Source organism: Lithobates pipiens, unplaced genomic scaffold (genome assembly GCF_037356315.1).
Source record: "Lithobates pipiens isolate NorthernLeopardFrog02 unplaced genomic scaffold, aLitPip1_a1.2 Scaffold_13, whole genome shotgun sequence".
NCBI classification, from domain to species: domain Eukaryota; kingdom Metazoa; phylum Chordata; class Amphibia; order Anura; family Ranidae; genus Lithobates; species Lithobates pipiens.
The window spans coordinates 443197329-443216005 of record NW_027507718.1 but is presented as its reverse complement, the minus strand read 5'-3'; the positions used below and the strand labels follow the sequence as shown (position 1 = coordinate 443216005).

General features: G+C 40.1%; 1 protein-coding gene across 2 annotated transcripts in view; it reads right to left on the bottom strand.

The window, feature by feature from the left end:
* Positions 1–1455: 1455 nt before the first annotated feature.
* ADGRA3 (adhesion G protein-coupled receptor A3) overlaps positions 1456–18677 on the bottom strand; it is a 102881-nt gene continuing 85659 nt past the window's right edge. For both annotated transcript variants that reach the window (XM_077477704.1, XM_077477705.1), the window contains 5 exons: positions 18260–18384; positions 17457–17580; positions 13613–13758; positions 4574–4669; positions 1456–3038 (listed from right to left, as the gene is read on the bottom strand). In XM_077477704.1, the coding sequence (XP_077333830.1) occupies positions 1796–3038; positions 4574–4669; positions 13613–13758; positions 17457–17580; positions 18260–18384 (1734 nt within the window). In that variant the 3' untranslated portion in view covers positions 1456–1795. The remainder of the gene's footprint in view (positions 3039–4573; positions 4670–13612; positions 13759–17456; positions 17581–18259; positions 18385–18677) is intronic.

The window sequence follows — 18677 nt, the reverse complement described above, 5'->3', positions numbered from 1 at the left end:
TTCAGGACGCCCAACTACTGTGTGTTTTAAAATCCTCTGTGACCTACATACTTCCCAACTTAACAAATCTACACAATAATCACACAACCCCTACTAATGGACATGCCAGGTGTAGAGCACAGTACCACAGACTATTAGAATTCCCATCACTTTTCCACACTGGATTAGTTACTCTGAGCAAGCTCCAATCCTTCCATAAGCTGGTTACGCATGGGTGCCGGGCCCCGAGATTGGCCACATATTGTGACAGCGTTGTCATTTTTTGTATGTGTTTTTGTACTGGGGGATGTTTCCACTATAATGGTGCTGTTCTACCCATAGTGGACCAATCTCACTGTTGATTTCTCAATAAAGTTTTTCTAATTTTTGATACACCATGGTTGATCCTCCTTATTGCTATCTCCTTTGAGACATTTTTGACTCACCATTGCTTTTTATGTATTGACCTCAAATAGCAGTGGAGGTATCCTGTCCACTGGACGAATCGGTGACAATTAATTATATATACTATTACTTCCCTAATTTGGAAAGTGGGTCTAATGTTTGATTTTATCTTTATACACTACGTGTTAGGACTGCTTTGACGGCTCCTTCTAGAGGCCTATTTGAAAGTTCCATTATATAGCAGTGGGAGAGGGGGTGGGAAGTGGAGAATTGTCAGTTTACTATGGGCCCCAGCAAATCTTGTGCATACCACAAATGGAGCTGCATCAGTACAAGAATACATTTAATTGCTCAGGGAAAAAAGATATAAAGGTTAGCATAGCTCAAATGGACAAGTAAACACATTATTAAAAGGGTATGGAAATTATACAATGCAATGATACATAAAATATATAAATAGGTTATATATACACACATAACTGTAAGAAATATATCAAAATGGTGATTGTCAGTTAAATAAAAACATGTAAACACATAAAAACACATAAAAGGCACAAGGAAAAAACTGAAGTGACATTGTGTGTGTTACACTTCCAGAAAAGTAGACAGATAGACCTTAAGGGTCCCGACGTATTTAATAAAGTGAATCATAAGGGTCTCAGTTTCACTACACAATACCACACACAATATAGGACCATGGAAAAAATCTTGAATAAACACTGGCCAATCTTCCTTCAAGAAAGATCTTCATGCCTAGTAGAGATGCACTAGGATAGAAAGATCCTTTCGCAAATACAGACTAGTATAAATGGTTTAGTGATCTCTGTAAAGAATCACAAATGCACGTAAATGCCAGATAAGCTAAAATGGATAAAAACCCAAGTGCGCTGAGATATTGTTATATTTAAAAAAAAAAAATACATACATTTAGGCAGTGATGAAGAGCATGAAAACAGATTAAATATAAAAGACTAACATTTTGATATTTTTCCCCTCAGATCAGGCTAAAACGGTTTTACCTGTATATATATGCCTCCAAAACAATAAAAAAAAATTGTTTCAAATCAAACATGACTGTGAAAAAGCCATTTATTACATGTTTAAATACAAATCTGTTAAGGAACAAGGCATTCAATATATGTAAAAAATACATACAAAAACATTTTTTTCCTTAAAAAAATACTTAGAAAATAATAAAAATCACTTGTGAAAACAAAACAGTCGTTTACAAATAAATTCACTTGAAGTTAGAACAGTCTTCTTCCTTCATAGTTAGCGTTCTCCCAAAAAGTACAGGTAAAAATAATAAAAAAAGATTGTCTGTAAACAATAGCAGTTAGTGAGTCTTTGAAGGATTTAGAAACTCATCCTGTCTCAGATGACTTCCCACCAGAAATCCAGCATGGAAGTACTACACAGTAGTTTCATGCTTCCATAGTCCAGTCTTAACATTTCCATTACTGTCTGCATTTATTGGTGGCTCCTGCACCACTTCATCTTTAGCCGTCTCGTTTTCTACGGCTAGATTTAGACCGTATGATTTTTGCTGGCTCTCCAGTTCTACAGCTATGGGTTCCCTCAAAATGTCTTTTTTATGGTTGCTGGAAACTACCTTTTCCATATTTCTGCTGTACCTAGGCAGTGTGCTACCAGCATCACTACTATCTTGATGACACTGGTTAAAATGCCGCTCTCGATAAGCCAGATATGCTCTCCTGCTGCGAGAATGACCTTCAGAGTAGCTTGGTCGACTTCTTGGCGCCGTGTTTTGTACGCTCCCATCAACACTTGTGGGGACATCATAGGCATACTCCCTAAGAACAGTAAGTCTACTTGACCGGTGACCTTTACTCCTGTTTTTGTGATGCCGAGATGGGTGACCATTGGATCGATACTGAACCTCCAATGGTGCGACGTGCATTTTGATATCATTGTCTATAGAGTGCTCAGTCAAGCTGTTGTCAAGTTGGGGAGCAGTGTTGACTGGCAATGAGTTTGTGTTACATTGGGCTGCAGCTGCTTGTAAGTTAGTTAGTTTGCAGACTTGTGATGAATTTTTAACACTGGATGCTGTCTTGTTGGTGCATGAAGACTCAGCGCTGCTATTTGTGCATTTAGGAGCCTCGCCATTGGTGGCTGTAGAGTTGGATGGTGGGACATTGACTTGCACAGAATATGTACTTCTTCCTGGGCAGAAATTATTTATTAAAGCTCTTCTCAAATCTTCTCTATTAATACAGTGGTGTACCACTAAAAAGGCACCGAGGCTTAGACATGTGACCCCGAAAAAACAGCTGAAGACCAGATCCATCGGGTAATCTAAAGAGACTGCCAATGCACCAAATATCCAAAGAGCTACATAGAGAAGGAGAGTAAGGCTGACTCCAAGCAGCTGAGCTTGAAATGTCTGTTCGTTCTCTAAGGCTGCTGTGGATACTAAAGACACAGAGAGTGAATCTGGGTTGTTCCCCTCCCCGCTCTCACTGGCCGCAAGACGCTGCTGTTCTTCTGTCTGTTCTTTTAGTTCAAACACTCGGTCAGGGTGACGTTTGAGTTGAATGAATATGCTGAGAAAGTACATGCAATTTATAAAGACAATAAAGCTTGCTGGACCGTAGAAGGCTCCGAGGCTTGGTTCCCAAGCCATCCAACAACTGAAAATAATAAAACAAGTGCATTAGAATTCCACAGAGTAGGCAACATGTAACACAATAAAGCCTTCTTATGCCCCATACACACTATCAGTTTTTCTGCTGAGTTTTTCCTACAGGTTTACCAAAATCATGTAGTAGAAGAGTCTGACTGATTGCATAAAAATTGAAACGCCTAAGGTTTGACCTCATATTATATGGTTTTGGTAAATCTGAAGGAAAAACTCAGCAGAAAAACTGATAGTGTGTATGGGGCATTAGAAGAGAAGGTATTCACATATCTCATTCTATCAAATCCAAGGTCATTTGTCAGAGCCATGCAAATCATTCCTTTACACCAGAATGTCCAAAGTCATGTTCAGAACCTCTAGCATTTAGTGAAAATATAGCCAAATATTATGGAGCCAAGTTATTCCTGACTGCATACAGCAGTTTGTCTTGTCTGTCATTATCAGTGCAGTTTATGGAAATCATAGCTTTTATGAAGTATGGCTTGGGATACCACAAGACAGTAAACCATACAGGTTAGGGTAAGAATAAATAAAACTAATAAAATAACCCCCAACCAAATCAGCACATAGCACATTAGAGTCTACTTTAAACAGAAGGTATTTACATGTCTCTTTTGATTATGTCCCACAAATAAGGGGAATATTCCTCATTTTAGGACATTGGGCAGAGAAATGCAAATCACTCCTTAAAGTGAAGTTAAAAGAGCCACGAGCTATCCACCACTGATGGATGGCTTGGTTCTCACAGATCCTCAATTGGAGCGTTGAGCTATGGAGGGGCAGGGAACGGCCATCTCAGCGGGCAGCTGGCAGATCCAGACTTGGGAAATCGGGATGACGCGCTGCCTCGATTGATGTCTGTGACATCAGCAGAGAGCAGATTTCAGACCGCTCTCCGCTGAAAATGGGTCACGGGAGTACCCCCTGTGCTTGCGTGGGTTTCCACTGGGTACTCCGGTTTCCTCTCACACTCCAAAGACATGCTGGTAGGTTAACTGGCCCCTGTCCAAATTGGCCCTAGTATGTGTATGTATGAATGTGAGCTGGGGACTTTAGATTGTAAGCTCCTTGAGGGTAGGGAATGATGTGAATATATAAAAAATATGTAAAACGCTGCGTAAATTGAAGTCACTATATAAGTACTTGTAATAAAATAAATATTTCTACTTTTATGCCCTGTTCTAAGAAGGCTATACTGTGTTAGACACAAATTTTATTGGAGCATTTTTGATTGCTTCAGGACTTGATGGTTATGCTTGTTTACAGAGTAGACAATACAACACTCGTTTGTCAGAGACAAGTAAAGCAATCTAGTAAGCTTATACATCACAAATACTTTCAAATATATGAAGACTTTACACTACTAACCATGCAAAAGGCAATGAATGAGGGTGCTCGTAAATGTTACATACCCATCATCCTATTACCTGTATGACTAGTTCTGTACAACAGTAAATATTTTATCCTAATAATTATATCTGAAAAGAAACCTGAATTTTTGGCATAGGAATCCAAAAAATTACTTACTATGGTGCATTTTGCTGGCTCCCGTAGTTTTTAATGTTTGCCGCTGCTGTTATCCCACAGACAATGATAGGAATGCCACCACCAATCAGATAAAACCTTGACGAAGAAAGTGAAAAAAAATAAAAATTGTTAAAGCGTTCCGGCCACATTTTTATTTAATTTTTTTTTAAAGGTAGCCGAGCATAATGCATTATTAACATAGTTACATAGTAGGTGAGGTTGAAAAAAGACACAAGTCGATCAAATCCAACCTGTGTGATTATATGTGAGTATTACATTATATATCCCTGTATGTTGTGGTCGTTCAGGTGCTTATCTAATAGTTTCTTGAAACGATCAATGCCCCTCGCTGAGACCACCGGCTGTGGAAGGGAATTCCACATCCTTGCCGCTCTTACAGTAAAGAACGATTTTTTATGTTTGCTAGTGGATGTTGATAATATATTTATTTTATACACACAACTTAGTAAATCCTCTTCTGGCCGATGCCACGATTGTGGGCATGTTGTGAAGCCCACTCGCAATCTCTTCCTGGATTACCGATGGAGAGGTGAAAGCTGGGTAACCAGCATGCACCTCTCGATATCGCACATGCGCGATGCTCTGTCGGCCGTATCGCCGATTGTTTAGAAAGTTGCCATAACGAGTCGCGACGGAGGAAGGTCCTGCCCCATTGTTACGGCAACCAACTTAAATCGTGTAATTTCCTGTTGGTAAATAACTGCCCACTGACTCTTGGGAAACGATGACTCACATTTCTCAGGAGCACAGGCTAGGGAGGAAGTGACAAGGAGCTCCGAGGACCACGAAGTGGCAGATTAGGAGCCACTACAAAGCAACAGGTCGATTCTGGTAAGTAAAAAAAAAAAATTATTCCCCCCAAATGTTTCCTAATACTATTAAAGGTCTGTGAATATGCAAAAACGACTTCAGGTTGGAACTCCGCTTTAACAACGTGACTTTAAAAATATTTATCCAAGTGTTTCCGTAATAGCTTCCTACTGCTGTTGAACTGCTGATTAATTTAGTGAAACTTTCTGCAAACATGACCATTTCATTCATCACATTCATGAAATTACAACTGCAAACACATTGTTTTTGGAAAACAGCCAAATGTTAAAAGTAAAAAAAAAAAAAGAAAAAAAGGAAAAGGAAGACCTTCTGCTGCCACCTTGTGGACAAATATTACAACATATTTCTATATTTCTCAGGCATGTAGGTGTGTGTTGGGTGGGGACAGTTTAACCACTTTCCTGTCATACTATAATGCCGCGTACACACGAGCGGACTTTTCAACATCCAAAGTCCGACGGACTGAGTCCGTCAGACTATTCGATCGTGTGTGGGCTGCAACGGACTTTTGACTCGCCAAAGTCCGAAGGACTTTAGAATATGGAACATGCTTCAAATTTTCCCGACGGAACTCCGCCGGACCCGGTCCCTTCGAAAACTCCGCTCATGTGTATGCTATTCCGACGGACTAAAACCGACGCTAGGGCAGCTATTGGCTACTGGCTATGAACTTCCGTATTCGAATCCAGTCGTACGTCATCACGTTCGAATCCGTCGGAGTTTAGTGTGATTGTGTGTGGTCAAGTCCGCTCCGCCGAAAAGTCCGTCAGAACTCCGTCGGAACTCCGGCAGAACTCCGACGGAACTCCTTCGGAAGTCTGTCGGACATAAGTCCTCTCGTGTGTACGGGGCTTAAGACTGCCTTCATTATTCACTTGCTGACCAGGCCATTTCTGGAACTTTTTGTTTACAATTTTAACTTTGTATTTTTGCTAGAAAATTACTTAGAAACTCCAAACATATTTATATATATTTTTTTTAGCAGAGACCCTAGAGAATAAAATGGCGATCGTTGCAATATTTTATGTCATACTGTAGTTGCGCAGCAGTCTTTCAAATGCAACTTTTTGGGAAATATACATTTTAATGAATTAAAAATAAAAACACTTAAGTAAACCAATTTGTGTGTATAATGTGAAAGATGATGTTACCCCGAGTAAATAGATACCCAACATAAATTGCGCATACTTGTGGAATGGTGACAAACTATGGTAGCTAACAGTACGCTTTACATTATTTTACAGGTTACCTATTTAGAGTTAGAGAGAAGGTCTAGTGCTAAAATTATTGCTCTCGCTCTAACAATCGCGGCCATACCTCACACGTGTGGTTTGAACGCCGTTTACATATTCGGGTGCGACTTACGTATGCGTTCTCTTTTGTCCTTTTTGGGGATTTTTTTATTACTTTCATTCCTATTACAAGGAATGTAAACATCCCTTGTAATAGAAATAAGCATGACAGGTCCACGGTATTGACCCCAGATCTCTCATTTACCTTTAAAAGCAAAAAAAAAAAAAAAAAGTTTGACACAGACTTAAAAAAATAATCATCTCTAAATCCGAGAACCAGAAGTAATATCAGAGGTTACTCCAGTCCTCCAAGTGTATAGAGCCAAGTGGGAGCAATCTTGCCCTCACTCGACTTTCTGCCCATCCATCTGGATCGGATCTCTTCTGGGTATACTCCGGGTATACTTACCGGGTATTCTCCAGTAAGCTTGGAAACGACCGGGAACACTTTGAGAGCGGTCCACCACCTCTAAAAGTGATCCCGTGGCAAATCTGCCACTGGGACCACTTTTAACCGACAACGAATTGCCCACAGAATACTGGGGTTATTAGTGGTGTTTAACGCCAAAGTCATGAATATATATATATATATATATATATATATATATATATATATATATATATATATATATATATATATATATATATATATATATACATATATACATATACACACACATGGTTATAAGGAGCTGTTCAAGAAGGAAAGATTTCTTATGGATGCAACAATTTAGTAGTCAGAGAATATACTCTAGTATATATACTCTAGTCTAGACCAATACAATGTAACCCACACTTAAGTCATATCTGCAATGCCTAGGACCAAAACAGTGCCCAAAGCTTTGAATGTATAAAAATGTATCACATTTCATTGGCGATCACAGGAAGCCCCTAAAAAGTAAAAGCAAACTGTACGTTTCACAGTTTTTGAAAGATCACCCCTTCACCCCCACCTATCCTCCTTTACCCTGTCCCCCTACTCCATCAGTAAGGAAGACGTTTTATAAAAGATAGGGACTTTGAGGAAAACATGGCCTGGTAAGGCCCAATAATTCCATCCCTAGGGACTTTAAATGATAACACGGTCTGGTAAGGTCGTGAATATCCATCCCAATTACCTAACCAAGAAAAAGAGAGGGGGGGGAAATAATTTACAAGGGAGATGGGACTTTAAATGCAGCACATGGAAGCAAAACGATAAAAGGGCGAATGTAAAGGAGTTTTATTGATACATCAATCAAAATATACAAAATTACATAATAATGGTACAATTTAATAAATAGAAAGTGGTAATGCAAAAGAACATACATATAATAATAATTTCACTAAATACACTCTAATTAGGTGCATTAATAAAGATGGACAAAACAATATAAATATGAATAAAAATAATACATTCATATGATGTAAACAATAAAACGTTTCCTCATTCGTCTCAAAAAGGCATGGTATATGACAGTACTTAAGAAATAAAATCCGCAGGACCTATGACCTCACTAAACCTGAAGGGGGAGTAAGAATTCTATAATAACAAAGAGGTCTGAATACGATTTGGTAAATACATGGAAACCAGTAGCTCTACGCGTTTCGTGGCCTAACCGCCACTCATCAGGAGCAAGCGTATATGGAATCTAAAAATAATTTTTGTGAAAAAAAAAAACAATTAATTGTATAGGGAAAAAATTATATAAAAATGACTAGAGAAACAGGGTTGGGGAGCGACATAAATAATCACCCCGACCAAGGCTGACTCACTGGAATTCGTTGTGTAGCCAATGTTGTAGTAGGACTTAAAGAGCGGTCCGGAGAACAGCTCCAACCAGGAGCTGAGGTGGACAAACATCCAGCACCGATATGGGCAATACCCAGGGTGGACGACTCGCAGGGACATTCTAAAGGGAAAGGAAAGGAAGTGAAAATCCCCTCCCCTCCGTTTCTTATTTTCACTTCCTTTCCTTTCCCTTTAGAATGTCCCTGCGAGTCGAACACCCTGGGTATTGCCCATATCGGTGCTGGATGTTTGTCCACCTCAGCTCCCGGTTGGAGCTGTTCTCCGGACCGCTCTTTCAGTCCTACTACCACATTGGCTACACAACGAATTCCAGTGAGTCAGCCTTGGTCGGGGTGATTATTTATGTCGCTTCCCAACCCTGTTTCTCTAGTCATTTTTATAAAAAATTTTCCCTATACAATTTATTTATTTTTTTCACAAAAATTATTTTTATATTCCATATACGCTTGCTCCTGATGAGTGGCGGTTAAGCCACGAAACGCGTAGGGCTACTGGTTTCCATGTATTTACCAAATCGTATTCAGACCTCTTAGTTAATATAGAATTCTTACTCCCCCTTCAGGTTTAGTGAGGTCATAGGTCCTGCAGATTTTATTTCTTAAGTACTGTCATAATATACCATGCCTTTTTGAGACGAATGAGGAAACGTTTTATTGTTAACATCATATGAATGTATTATTTTTATTCATATTTATATTGTTTTGTCCATCTTTATTAATGCACCTAATTAGAGTGTATTTAGTGAAATTATTATCATATGAATTATTATATGTATGTTATTTTGCATTACCACTTTCTATCTATTAAATTGTACCATTATTATGTAATTTTGTATATTTTGATTGATGTATCAATAAACCTTTACATTCGCCCTTTTATCGTTTTGCTTCCATGTGCTGCATTTAAAGTCCCATCTCCCTTGTAAATTATTTCCCCCCCCCCCCCTCCTCTTTCTTTTTTAGTTTTTTTTTCCATAAGTAAGGAGTCAAGTCCTGTGTCAGATAGTGTCAGAGCTTACCCAGTGTTGAGTCCCTAACACTGTTTAATGGAAGGGCTTATGGGGCAGTTTAACCACTTCAGCTCCGGACCAATAAATACCTTAAGGACCAGAGGTCTTTTTGCAATTTCGCACTGCGCTGCTTTAACTGGTAATTGCGCGGTCATGCAATATTGCACCCAAACGAAATTTGCGTCCTTTTCTTCCCACAAATAGAGCTTTCTTTTGATGGTATTTGATTGCCTCTGCGATTTTTTTTTTTTGCGATATAAATGGAAAAAGAGCGAAAATTTTGAAAAAAAAAGATATTTTCTTCTTTTTGTTATAAGAAAAATCGAATAAACTAAATTTTAGTCATACATTGAGGGCAAAATTTATTCAGCCACATGTCTTTAGTAAAAAAAATGTCAATAAGCGTATATTTTTTGGTTTGCGCAAAAGTTATAGCGTCTACAAACTAGAGTACATTTTCTGGAATTTACACAGCTTTTAATTTATGACTGCCGATCTCATTTCTTGAGGTGCTAAAATGGCAGGGCAGTACAAATCCCCCCCAAATGACCCCATTTTGGAAAGTAGACACCCCAAGGAAATTGCTGATGGGTATGTTGAGCCCATTGAATATTTATTTTTTTTGTCCTAAGGGATTGAATAATGACAAAAAAAAAAAAAAAATTTTTTTTTACAAAAAGTTGTCACTAAATGATATATTGCTCACACATGCCATGGTTATATGTGGAATTGCACCCCAAAATATATTCCGCTACTTCTCCCGAGTATGGGGATACCACATGTGTGGGACTTTTTGGGAGTCTAGTCGCGCACGGCACCCCGAAAACCAATCACCACCTTCAGGATTTCTAAGGGTGCAAATTTTTGATTTAACTCCTCACTACCTATCACAGTTTCGAAGGCCATAAAATGCCAAAATAGCACAAAACCCCCCAAAATGACCCCATTTTGGAAAGTAGACACCCCAAGCTATTTACTGAGAGGCATGTTGAGTCCATGGAATATTTTATATTTTGCCACAAGTTGCGGGAATATTACAAACTTTTTTTTTTTTGCACCAAGTTGTCACTAAATGATATATTGCTCACACATGCTATGGGCATATGTGAAATGACACCCCAAAATACATTCTGCTGCTTCTCCTGAGTACGGGGATACTACATGTGTGGGACTTTTTGGGAGTCTAGTCGCGCACGGCACCCCGAAAACCAATCACCACCTTCAGGATTTCTAAGGGTGCAAATTTTTGATTTAACTCCTCACTACCTATCACAGTTTCGAAGTCCATAAAATGCCAAAATAGCACAAAACCCCCCCAAATGACCCCATTTTGGAAAGTAGACACCCCAAGCTATTTATTGAGAGGCATGTTGAGTCCATGGAATATTTTATATTTTGCCAAAAGTTGCGGGAATATTACAAACTTTTTTTTTTTTTGCACAAAGTTGTCACTAAATGATATATTGCTCACACATGCTATGGGCAGAAGTCAAATTACACCCCAAAATAAATTCTGCTGCTTCTTCCGAGTACGGGGATACCACATGTGGGGGACTTTTTGGGAGCCTAGCCACGTACGGGACCCCGAAAACCAAGCACTGCCTTCCGGATTTGAATATAAAATGCTACCAAAAAACCTGTTAGCGATGGCAGGGATCAGGCCTGACTCTGCGATCGCTGCAGTTATGCGTTTAGTGTTTTGTAAGTGACAGTGATCGATCGATACTGCACTTGGGTGGGCTGGGCAGAGGGGCAAAACGCAGGTGCCAGCAGGTATTTGGGCTGATCCCGCTAACAATGCGTTTTTTTGGAACCCTAAACTGCTGGGGACGCTAGTATAGATCTGATCAGATCAGATATTGATCTGTTCAGATTCTATACCACTACGGGAGGTGTATGCTTTGTGTGTGGGTGTTAGCGGTACTGGCACTAACCTAGCGCTGCCTGGGGCGACGCAGACCCTGACCCTAAAACCTAATTGATATCACCCGCCGGGTGATCAGGGGGTTAAACCTTTATTGGGTAATAAATGGTGGGTGCCCTGATGCTATAAAAAACAAACTAACCAGAGTCACCCGTAACACTTATACGGTGATCAGTGGTGAAAGGGTTAACTAGGAGCAATCAGGGGGTTCAAATTTTTATTAGGTAGTATATGGGGGTCCCTGGCGCTATATAAAAACCTGACGGGGAACCTAAATAACTAACTGGCTAACCAGCGTCACGAGTGACACTTATACTGTGATCGCTGGTGAAAGGGGGTGAAAGGGTTAACTAGCAGCAATCAGGGGGTTAAAACCATTATTGGGTAGTATATCGGGGTACCTAGCGCTATAAAAACCTGGCGGTGAACCTAAAAAAATAACTAGCTACCTAGCGACACTAGCGACACTGATGCAGCGTTCAGAAAAATTATCGCTTAGTGACACTGGCAAAAGGGGGTGAAAGGGTTAACTAGCGGAAATCAGGGGGTTAAAACCATTATTGGGTAGTATATCGGGGTACCTAGCGCTATAAAAACCTGGCGGTGAACCTAAAAAAATAACTAGCTACCTAGCGACTGTAGCGACACTAATGCAGCGATCAGAAAAACGATCGCTTAGTGACACTGGCAAAAGGGGGTGAAAGGGTTAACTAGCGGCAATCAGGGGGTTAAAACCATTATTGGGTAGTATATCGGGGTACCTAGCGATATAAAAACCTGGCGGTGAACCTAAAAAAATAACTAGCTACCTAGCGACACATGCAGCGATCAGAAAAATGATCGCTTAGTGACACTGGCAAAAGGGGGTGAAAGGGTTAACTCTAGGGGCAATCAGGGGGTTAAATCTTTATTGGGGGGTGATAGGGGGCTACCCTGGACCTAACACTAACTGTCCTGACAGTTTTTACTGTCACAACTGACACTGAATGCATTGATCAGTAAAGAAATGATCAATGCAATCAGTGACACTGTGACTGGGGGGGGAGGGGGGGCGGGGGGGATCGGGGGGCGATCGGGGGGGGGGGGGTTTGTGTGCCTGTGTGTACCTACATGTCAGTGTAGTGTTGGTGCACACTTACTTTTACTCTTCTCCTCGTAGTCCGGTCAAAAAGACCGCCCCGAGGAGAATGACATCACTTCCTCCTTCCTGTGTAAACAATACACAGGGGAGGAAGCTTCTCATTGGCCAGGAGCGATCCAGAGGGGGTGGCCGAAAACCAACGGCCATCCCCTCATCACGGAGCGCTCCTGGACCGAATCGGACCGCCGTGACCAGCGGGGGGGGGTCCGATCGGACCCCCCACCCGCTGGAAGGCAATCACGTAGATGTACGTGATTGTGCCTGCCTGTGCCATTGTGCTGACGTACATTGGCAATACGGCAGTCCTGAAGTGGTTAAAATATTACGGGGTTTGGGAATATTAACCCTTTGCTTTGTTTTGCAGATCTGCCTAAATATGGTTCCTCCTTGGTGACAGCTTTGCAATTGGTCCACTGCCCATTGTCCTCCTGTCTGCCGGAATGACTTGTAGCAGAGCTCCCTTTCCCTTCTGCCCATTGTTTTTTTCTTGTCACAATGTTGTCCGTGTAGAGGGTTCTTCTTCTGGGGCAGAATAGACCTAGGTAATGATCTTACACAGACTTGTTCTTTTAAAGCTAGGTCAGCTACGTTGGTTTTAAAAATGTAAATTTTTGGTCTTATATAAAATAGGTAAATAAGAGATCACTAGGTCACTTAGACATCTTACCTTGTCATTGTTTCCTAAAAAATAATGTTATTATTTTACATGTGTTTTTCGAATACAGCCCTGGTCATCCAGGAGGTGGATAAGGCTGCCGAACCATAAGCCTTGTTGTTTTTCTATATAGTGTCTTTAACTCTGATTTTCTCCTGAGTGGTGGAAGGGATTCCGTTGTCCCAAGTATCAATTTTGTCACTAATATAACACAACACACTATAATGCATATCTGTCAATCTGGTGCTTCCTAAACAGGCTCTTGGATGACATTCCATGTCCTCATCCACAGGATGAAAGCCTTCAACTCTGCCCTATAATCTAGGGCAGACTAGCAAATTGAGGACTTCTGGTTAGAATTTTATGACACATACCTGAGCATTGGTCTAGGGGGAGGAGGCAGTTCATCTGGATCCTGACAGCGCTTGGCTTTCTTGGTGACCTGTTTATAAATGTTCCGAGCTGTGACTCCTACCCAGAGGACCGTGGCCAGTGTGGAGTAATGGAGGAGAATGCCAATCTGCAATACAAAGGTTGCAATTTACTCTTCTGTGGACCTTTATTTGAAGCAATCTCCCTCATTTTAGTCTAATTTGAAAATGCAAAGTTAGGAAACTTTATTCACAGACAGCTATAGAACTACAAAAAGACCCCTATAGCAATAAGCAGAATTCTAGCCTTTCCCAATAGAAACAATGGATACTATACAGTAGATAATATGCATCCATATTTGCATACAACAACAAAAAAACATAAAAGCACTATTCACAAAAATTTTGAGAAGATATGTTACAATATCAAATGTCTAGAAATAGCTTGTACATGAATTTTTAACACACTTTAGCCTCTTTATGTACAGGCCATTAAAGCAAGTTTGTAAATGTAAGATTTTGCATTCTTGCTTGTTCTTGCTGCTCTTCCAGACTCTTCATTGGATAAATAAGGCTTTGTTCACACCCATGCAATTTGAATCATGGGCAGAATCGCTGTGATGCATTTGCGGTGCCATTACTTGTTAACGTTACCCCAATCTCAGTGAGATTATACAGTGCTATAAATAGCACCACAATCGCAGCTAAATTGCTTGTCGCTCAAAAAGGAGCAGGAGTTTCTTTTGGGCAACAGCATCACTCATTACGATATGGCCCGATTGCAGAGTGATTTATCACTGAACAATCACGGCACAATCGCACTGCGATTGGTGTGCCATTAAGAAGTAATGGCATCGCAAACACATCCCGCAATTCGGAATCAGGGGCAGAATCGGGGTGGTTACGCGATTCAAATCACCTAGGTGTGAATGGAGCCTAATGCTTGTGAAAGCTGTCTGCACTAACAGCCCTTTCTGCATACAGCATCAAAGAAAGCACACCAAAGGGCAACCAAACTGATAAGAGGCATGGAGGAACTGAATTTATTCTCTCTTGAGAAGAGAAGATTAAGGGGGGATATGATTACCATGTACAATTTCATAAGTGGTCCATATAGTGAACTTGGTGTTGATTTATTCACTTTACGGTCAACAAAAAGGGGACACTCTTTACGCCTAGAGGAAAATAAATTTCATCTTCAAATACAGAAAGGATTCTTCGCAGTATGAGCTGTGAACATGTGGAATAGACTCCCTGCAGAGGCGATTCTGGTCAGCTTAGTAGAGTTAACAAACCGTTTATTCTTGCAAGGGTCATTTTTCTGTAATGGCTGGGAATGTTGGATAAGAAGGCCCAGCTTGCAGTCTCCGCTCTAATTCATCCCAAAGGTGTTCTAACGGGTTGAGGTCAGGACTCATTCAAGTTCCTCCACCCCAAACGCTCTCATTTATGTCTTTATGGACCTTGCTTTGTGCACTGCAATCATTTGGTGGAGGGGGGATTATGTTGTGGGGTTTCTTTTTCAGAGGTTGGGCTTGGCCCCTTAGTTCCAGTGAAGGGAACTCTTAAAGTACAAAAAAAAAACCCTGCAAGACAAAGGCATAATGAGCTAGTATGCATCGCATACTAGCTCATTATTAAATATTTATCTTTGAGTCAAGCTGGTGCAGCAGTCCCCGTACACCTCTGTGACCAGCGGCATGTCTCCAGAATGTTACTTCCAGGTTCGCGTGCTTCAGCGGTGTGATTGACCAGAGCTGCGATGACACCGCTCCCACGCATGCGAATGGGAGCTGCCGGTCACAGCACATCAGCTGAAGCAACAGCACAAACTAGCCATTTCTTCAATGCGCATATGCCGATGACGTGAAACTGTGCCTGTTTAGGAGATATCCATGGTACTTAAAGGTAAGCCTCATTATAGGCCTACCTGTAGTGAAAAGTGGTTTGTAAGGGTTTACAACCACTTTAAGGTGTCAGCATACCAAAACATTTTGGACAATTTCATGCTCCCAACTTTGTGGGAACAGTTTGGGGGGGGGGGGGGGGGGGTGAGGTCAGTGGCTGGTATAGAGGCTGGTCACTGATTAGTATCATAACCAGATACACACAGGATGCATACACTGCAATCGTTAGAGCAAGAGCAATAATTCTAGCACTAGACCTCCTCTGTAACGCTAAACATGTAACCTGTAAAAATGTTTACAGTGTCACCTATGGAGATTTATAAGTACTGAAGTTTGGTGCCATTCCACAAGTGTGCGCAATTTTAAAACGTAACAGGTTAGGCATTTATTTACTGTGTGTAACATCATCTTTCACATTATACAAAAAAAATAGGGCTAACTTTAGTGTTTTTTGTTTTTATTCATGAAAGTTTCTTTCCCCAAAAAAACGAAGAAAACAAAACAAGTTTGAAAAATTGCTGCGCAAATACCATGTAACATAATAAGTTGCAACGATCACCATTTTATTCCCTAGGGTGTCATATATATATATATATATATATATATATATATATATATATATATATATATATATATATATATATATATATATATATATATATATATAATATTTGGGGGTTTGAGTAATTTTCTAGCAAAAAAAAAAAATTATGATTTTTACATGTAGGAGAGAAGTGTCAAAATTGGCCTGGGTGGCAAGGGGTTAATTACCATAAGTAATATACAAATAATTATTATATATATTTTTTTAAGGTAATCTACTATATTTTCAAAAACTGTACTCAAGCAGGTGCCGTAACATACAAATTACTGAAGTTTGCAGTTATAACTTCCAACCAGTAATTTCACAGTAAATAGATAAATAATAAATGATTATGTTATAATATATAGCAATATAAATAAATGATTTAGCTTGTACCTTTTCATCAACAGATTCTCATTCTCCCTCTTAACTGTGTGAGAAAAAAACATGGGATTATGGGATAACTTATACCCATAAACCCATGCTTTTTCCTTCTAGTTAAGAGGGCTGGACTTGAAGGGAGCATTTGTCTTTTAGAGGCATGGCTCCACTGCAGAATATTTATTGGACAGCGTGGATCAATAGTATTTTACCATTGGTCCAAGACTCCAAGCTGTCCATTGAGCTCAGTGCTTGTGACAAGTAGTGAGAGGCACTGTGAGCTTATCCTCTCATTCTGCTGCAAACAGAGTGTGCCAGCTTGTATTTAAAGTGGCCACTCTATATGTAGCTTCTGAGAGGCTGTGCAAGGAGCACCGTATCTCCGGAACCATAGGTCGTAGGACTTCAGCTACCTATTCCCCAAATGTGGGGTCTCTGTGACCTCAGGTAGCCGAGCTATGACCCTTAATCATTTTTTTTTTTATGTTCATGGCAGGTGAGGCTCTGCCTCACCTGCCTCCCCCTGGCTGCATGTCCCTAGTTTGGGGATGGCCCCTTCCTGTTCCAACATGACTGCACACCAGTGCACAAAGTCCATAAAGACATGGATGAGCGAGTTTGGGGTGGAGGAACTTGACTGGCCTGCACAGAGTCCTGGCCTCAAGCTGATACAACACCTTTGGGGTGAATTAGAGCGGAGACTGTGATCCTGACCTCACAAATGTGCTTCTGGAAGAATGGTCAAACATTCCCATAGACACACTTCTAAACCTTGTGGACAGCCTTCCCAGAAGAGTTGAAGTTGTTATAGCTGCAAAGGGTGGGCCAACTCAATATTGAACCCTACAGACTAAGACTGGGGTGCCATTAAAGTTCACGTGTGTGTAAAGGCAGGTGTCCCAATACTTTTGACAGCATAGTGCATCTGGGAGGAGTGAATATAATCCACAGGTGCTCTAGAGTCGGTCATACTTACAGCCTGACACACACTGGAGTTTCTGGTCTGATTGATGCCACTAACATACACTGCACAGGTAAAGAAGATGTGAAGACCCAGGTTTACCAACATGTGCCAACTTTTAAGGCTGATTCGTACCACGCTGAAAAAAAAAAAAAAAAAGAAGAAGAAGAAAAGAAGGATGTTAGAAAACCTTAGAAACTATAGCAAGTATAATGCAATCAGTTAGGCTTCCTCTCTTATTCAATTTCCGTCAAAAATCATCTGTCAAAAATCACATTTCATGCTTAAATCTGAACTACAAGCAAATATTAAAACAAAAAAATAACCCAGCAATGTATTCAGTGAAAAATTGGGAAAAACTCAGCGCCAAAAAATAAAAACTATAAACCTAAAAATTAATCTAATGCTGCTCCCCTAAAAAAGAGAATAATACATTCCTCAGTTCAGATTAAAATAACATATAGGGGGCGCTAGTTGGCAAAAAACTATCATCAATGTGAATAACACCCCGCTCATTAACAATGTTTTGCCACTCTTAAACAAATGTCATTTGTGCAACTACTCATAATATATATCATATCATATGTGCAACTACTCATAGTACATTCACCATAATATATAAATAAAATTCATTTTACAACAATTCACACATTCATATAACACCCCAGTGACAGCAGTTGATGATAGTTTTTTGCCAACTAGCGCCCCCTATATGTTATCTAAATGTATTCAGTGAAAATCATTAAATGTACATTTTTACACTATAATTAGCATAAGTACTTGAATCTGTCTTTATATCCCTTCAAACCGATGCTTACCCGTGATAGTACAAATAACTGACAATAAGCATCAGTAAGCAGAGCAGCAACACCACAGCAGATGCATACACGACGGGATGCAGCCTAGTCACAGGATGGGTATAGAATTCAGTCCCTGTTAGGTCCTAGAAAAGAAATGTCATCTTAGGACAAATGACAATAAAAACCACTAACCGCAAACACAATGACTAACCTACAGAATAATCACTTCCTTAGTGACCATTTGTACGCTTTAGCTCACTATACGATTAAAGAAAAAAAAATGATGGAGCAGATTACAACATTAAAGGGGATGCATGGCATATTTTCAGTTGGCACATATTTTTTTTTTATTATTACTGCAATGTTAATCTTAAATTTATTCGTATAAGACTTTCACAGTTGCACAAGCCCACACTTCCATATTTTTGCTACTGCA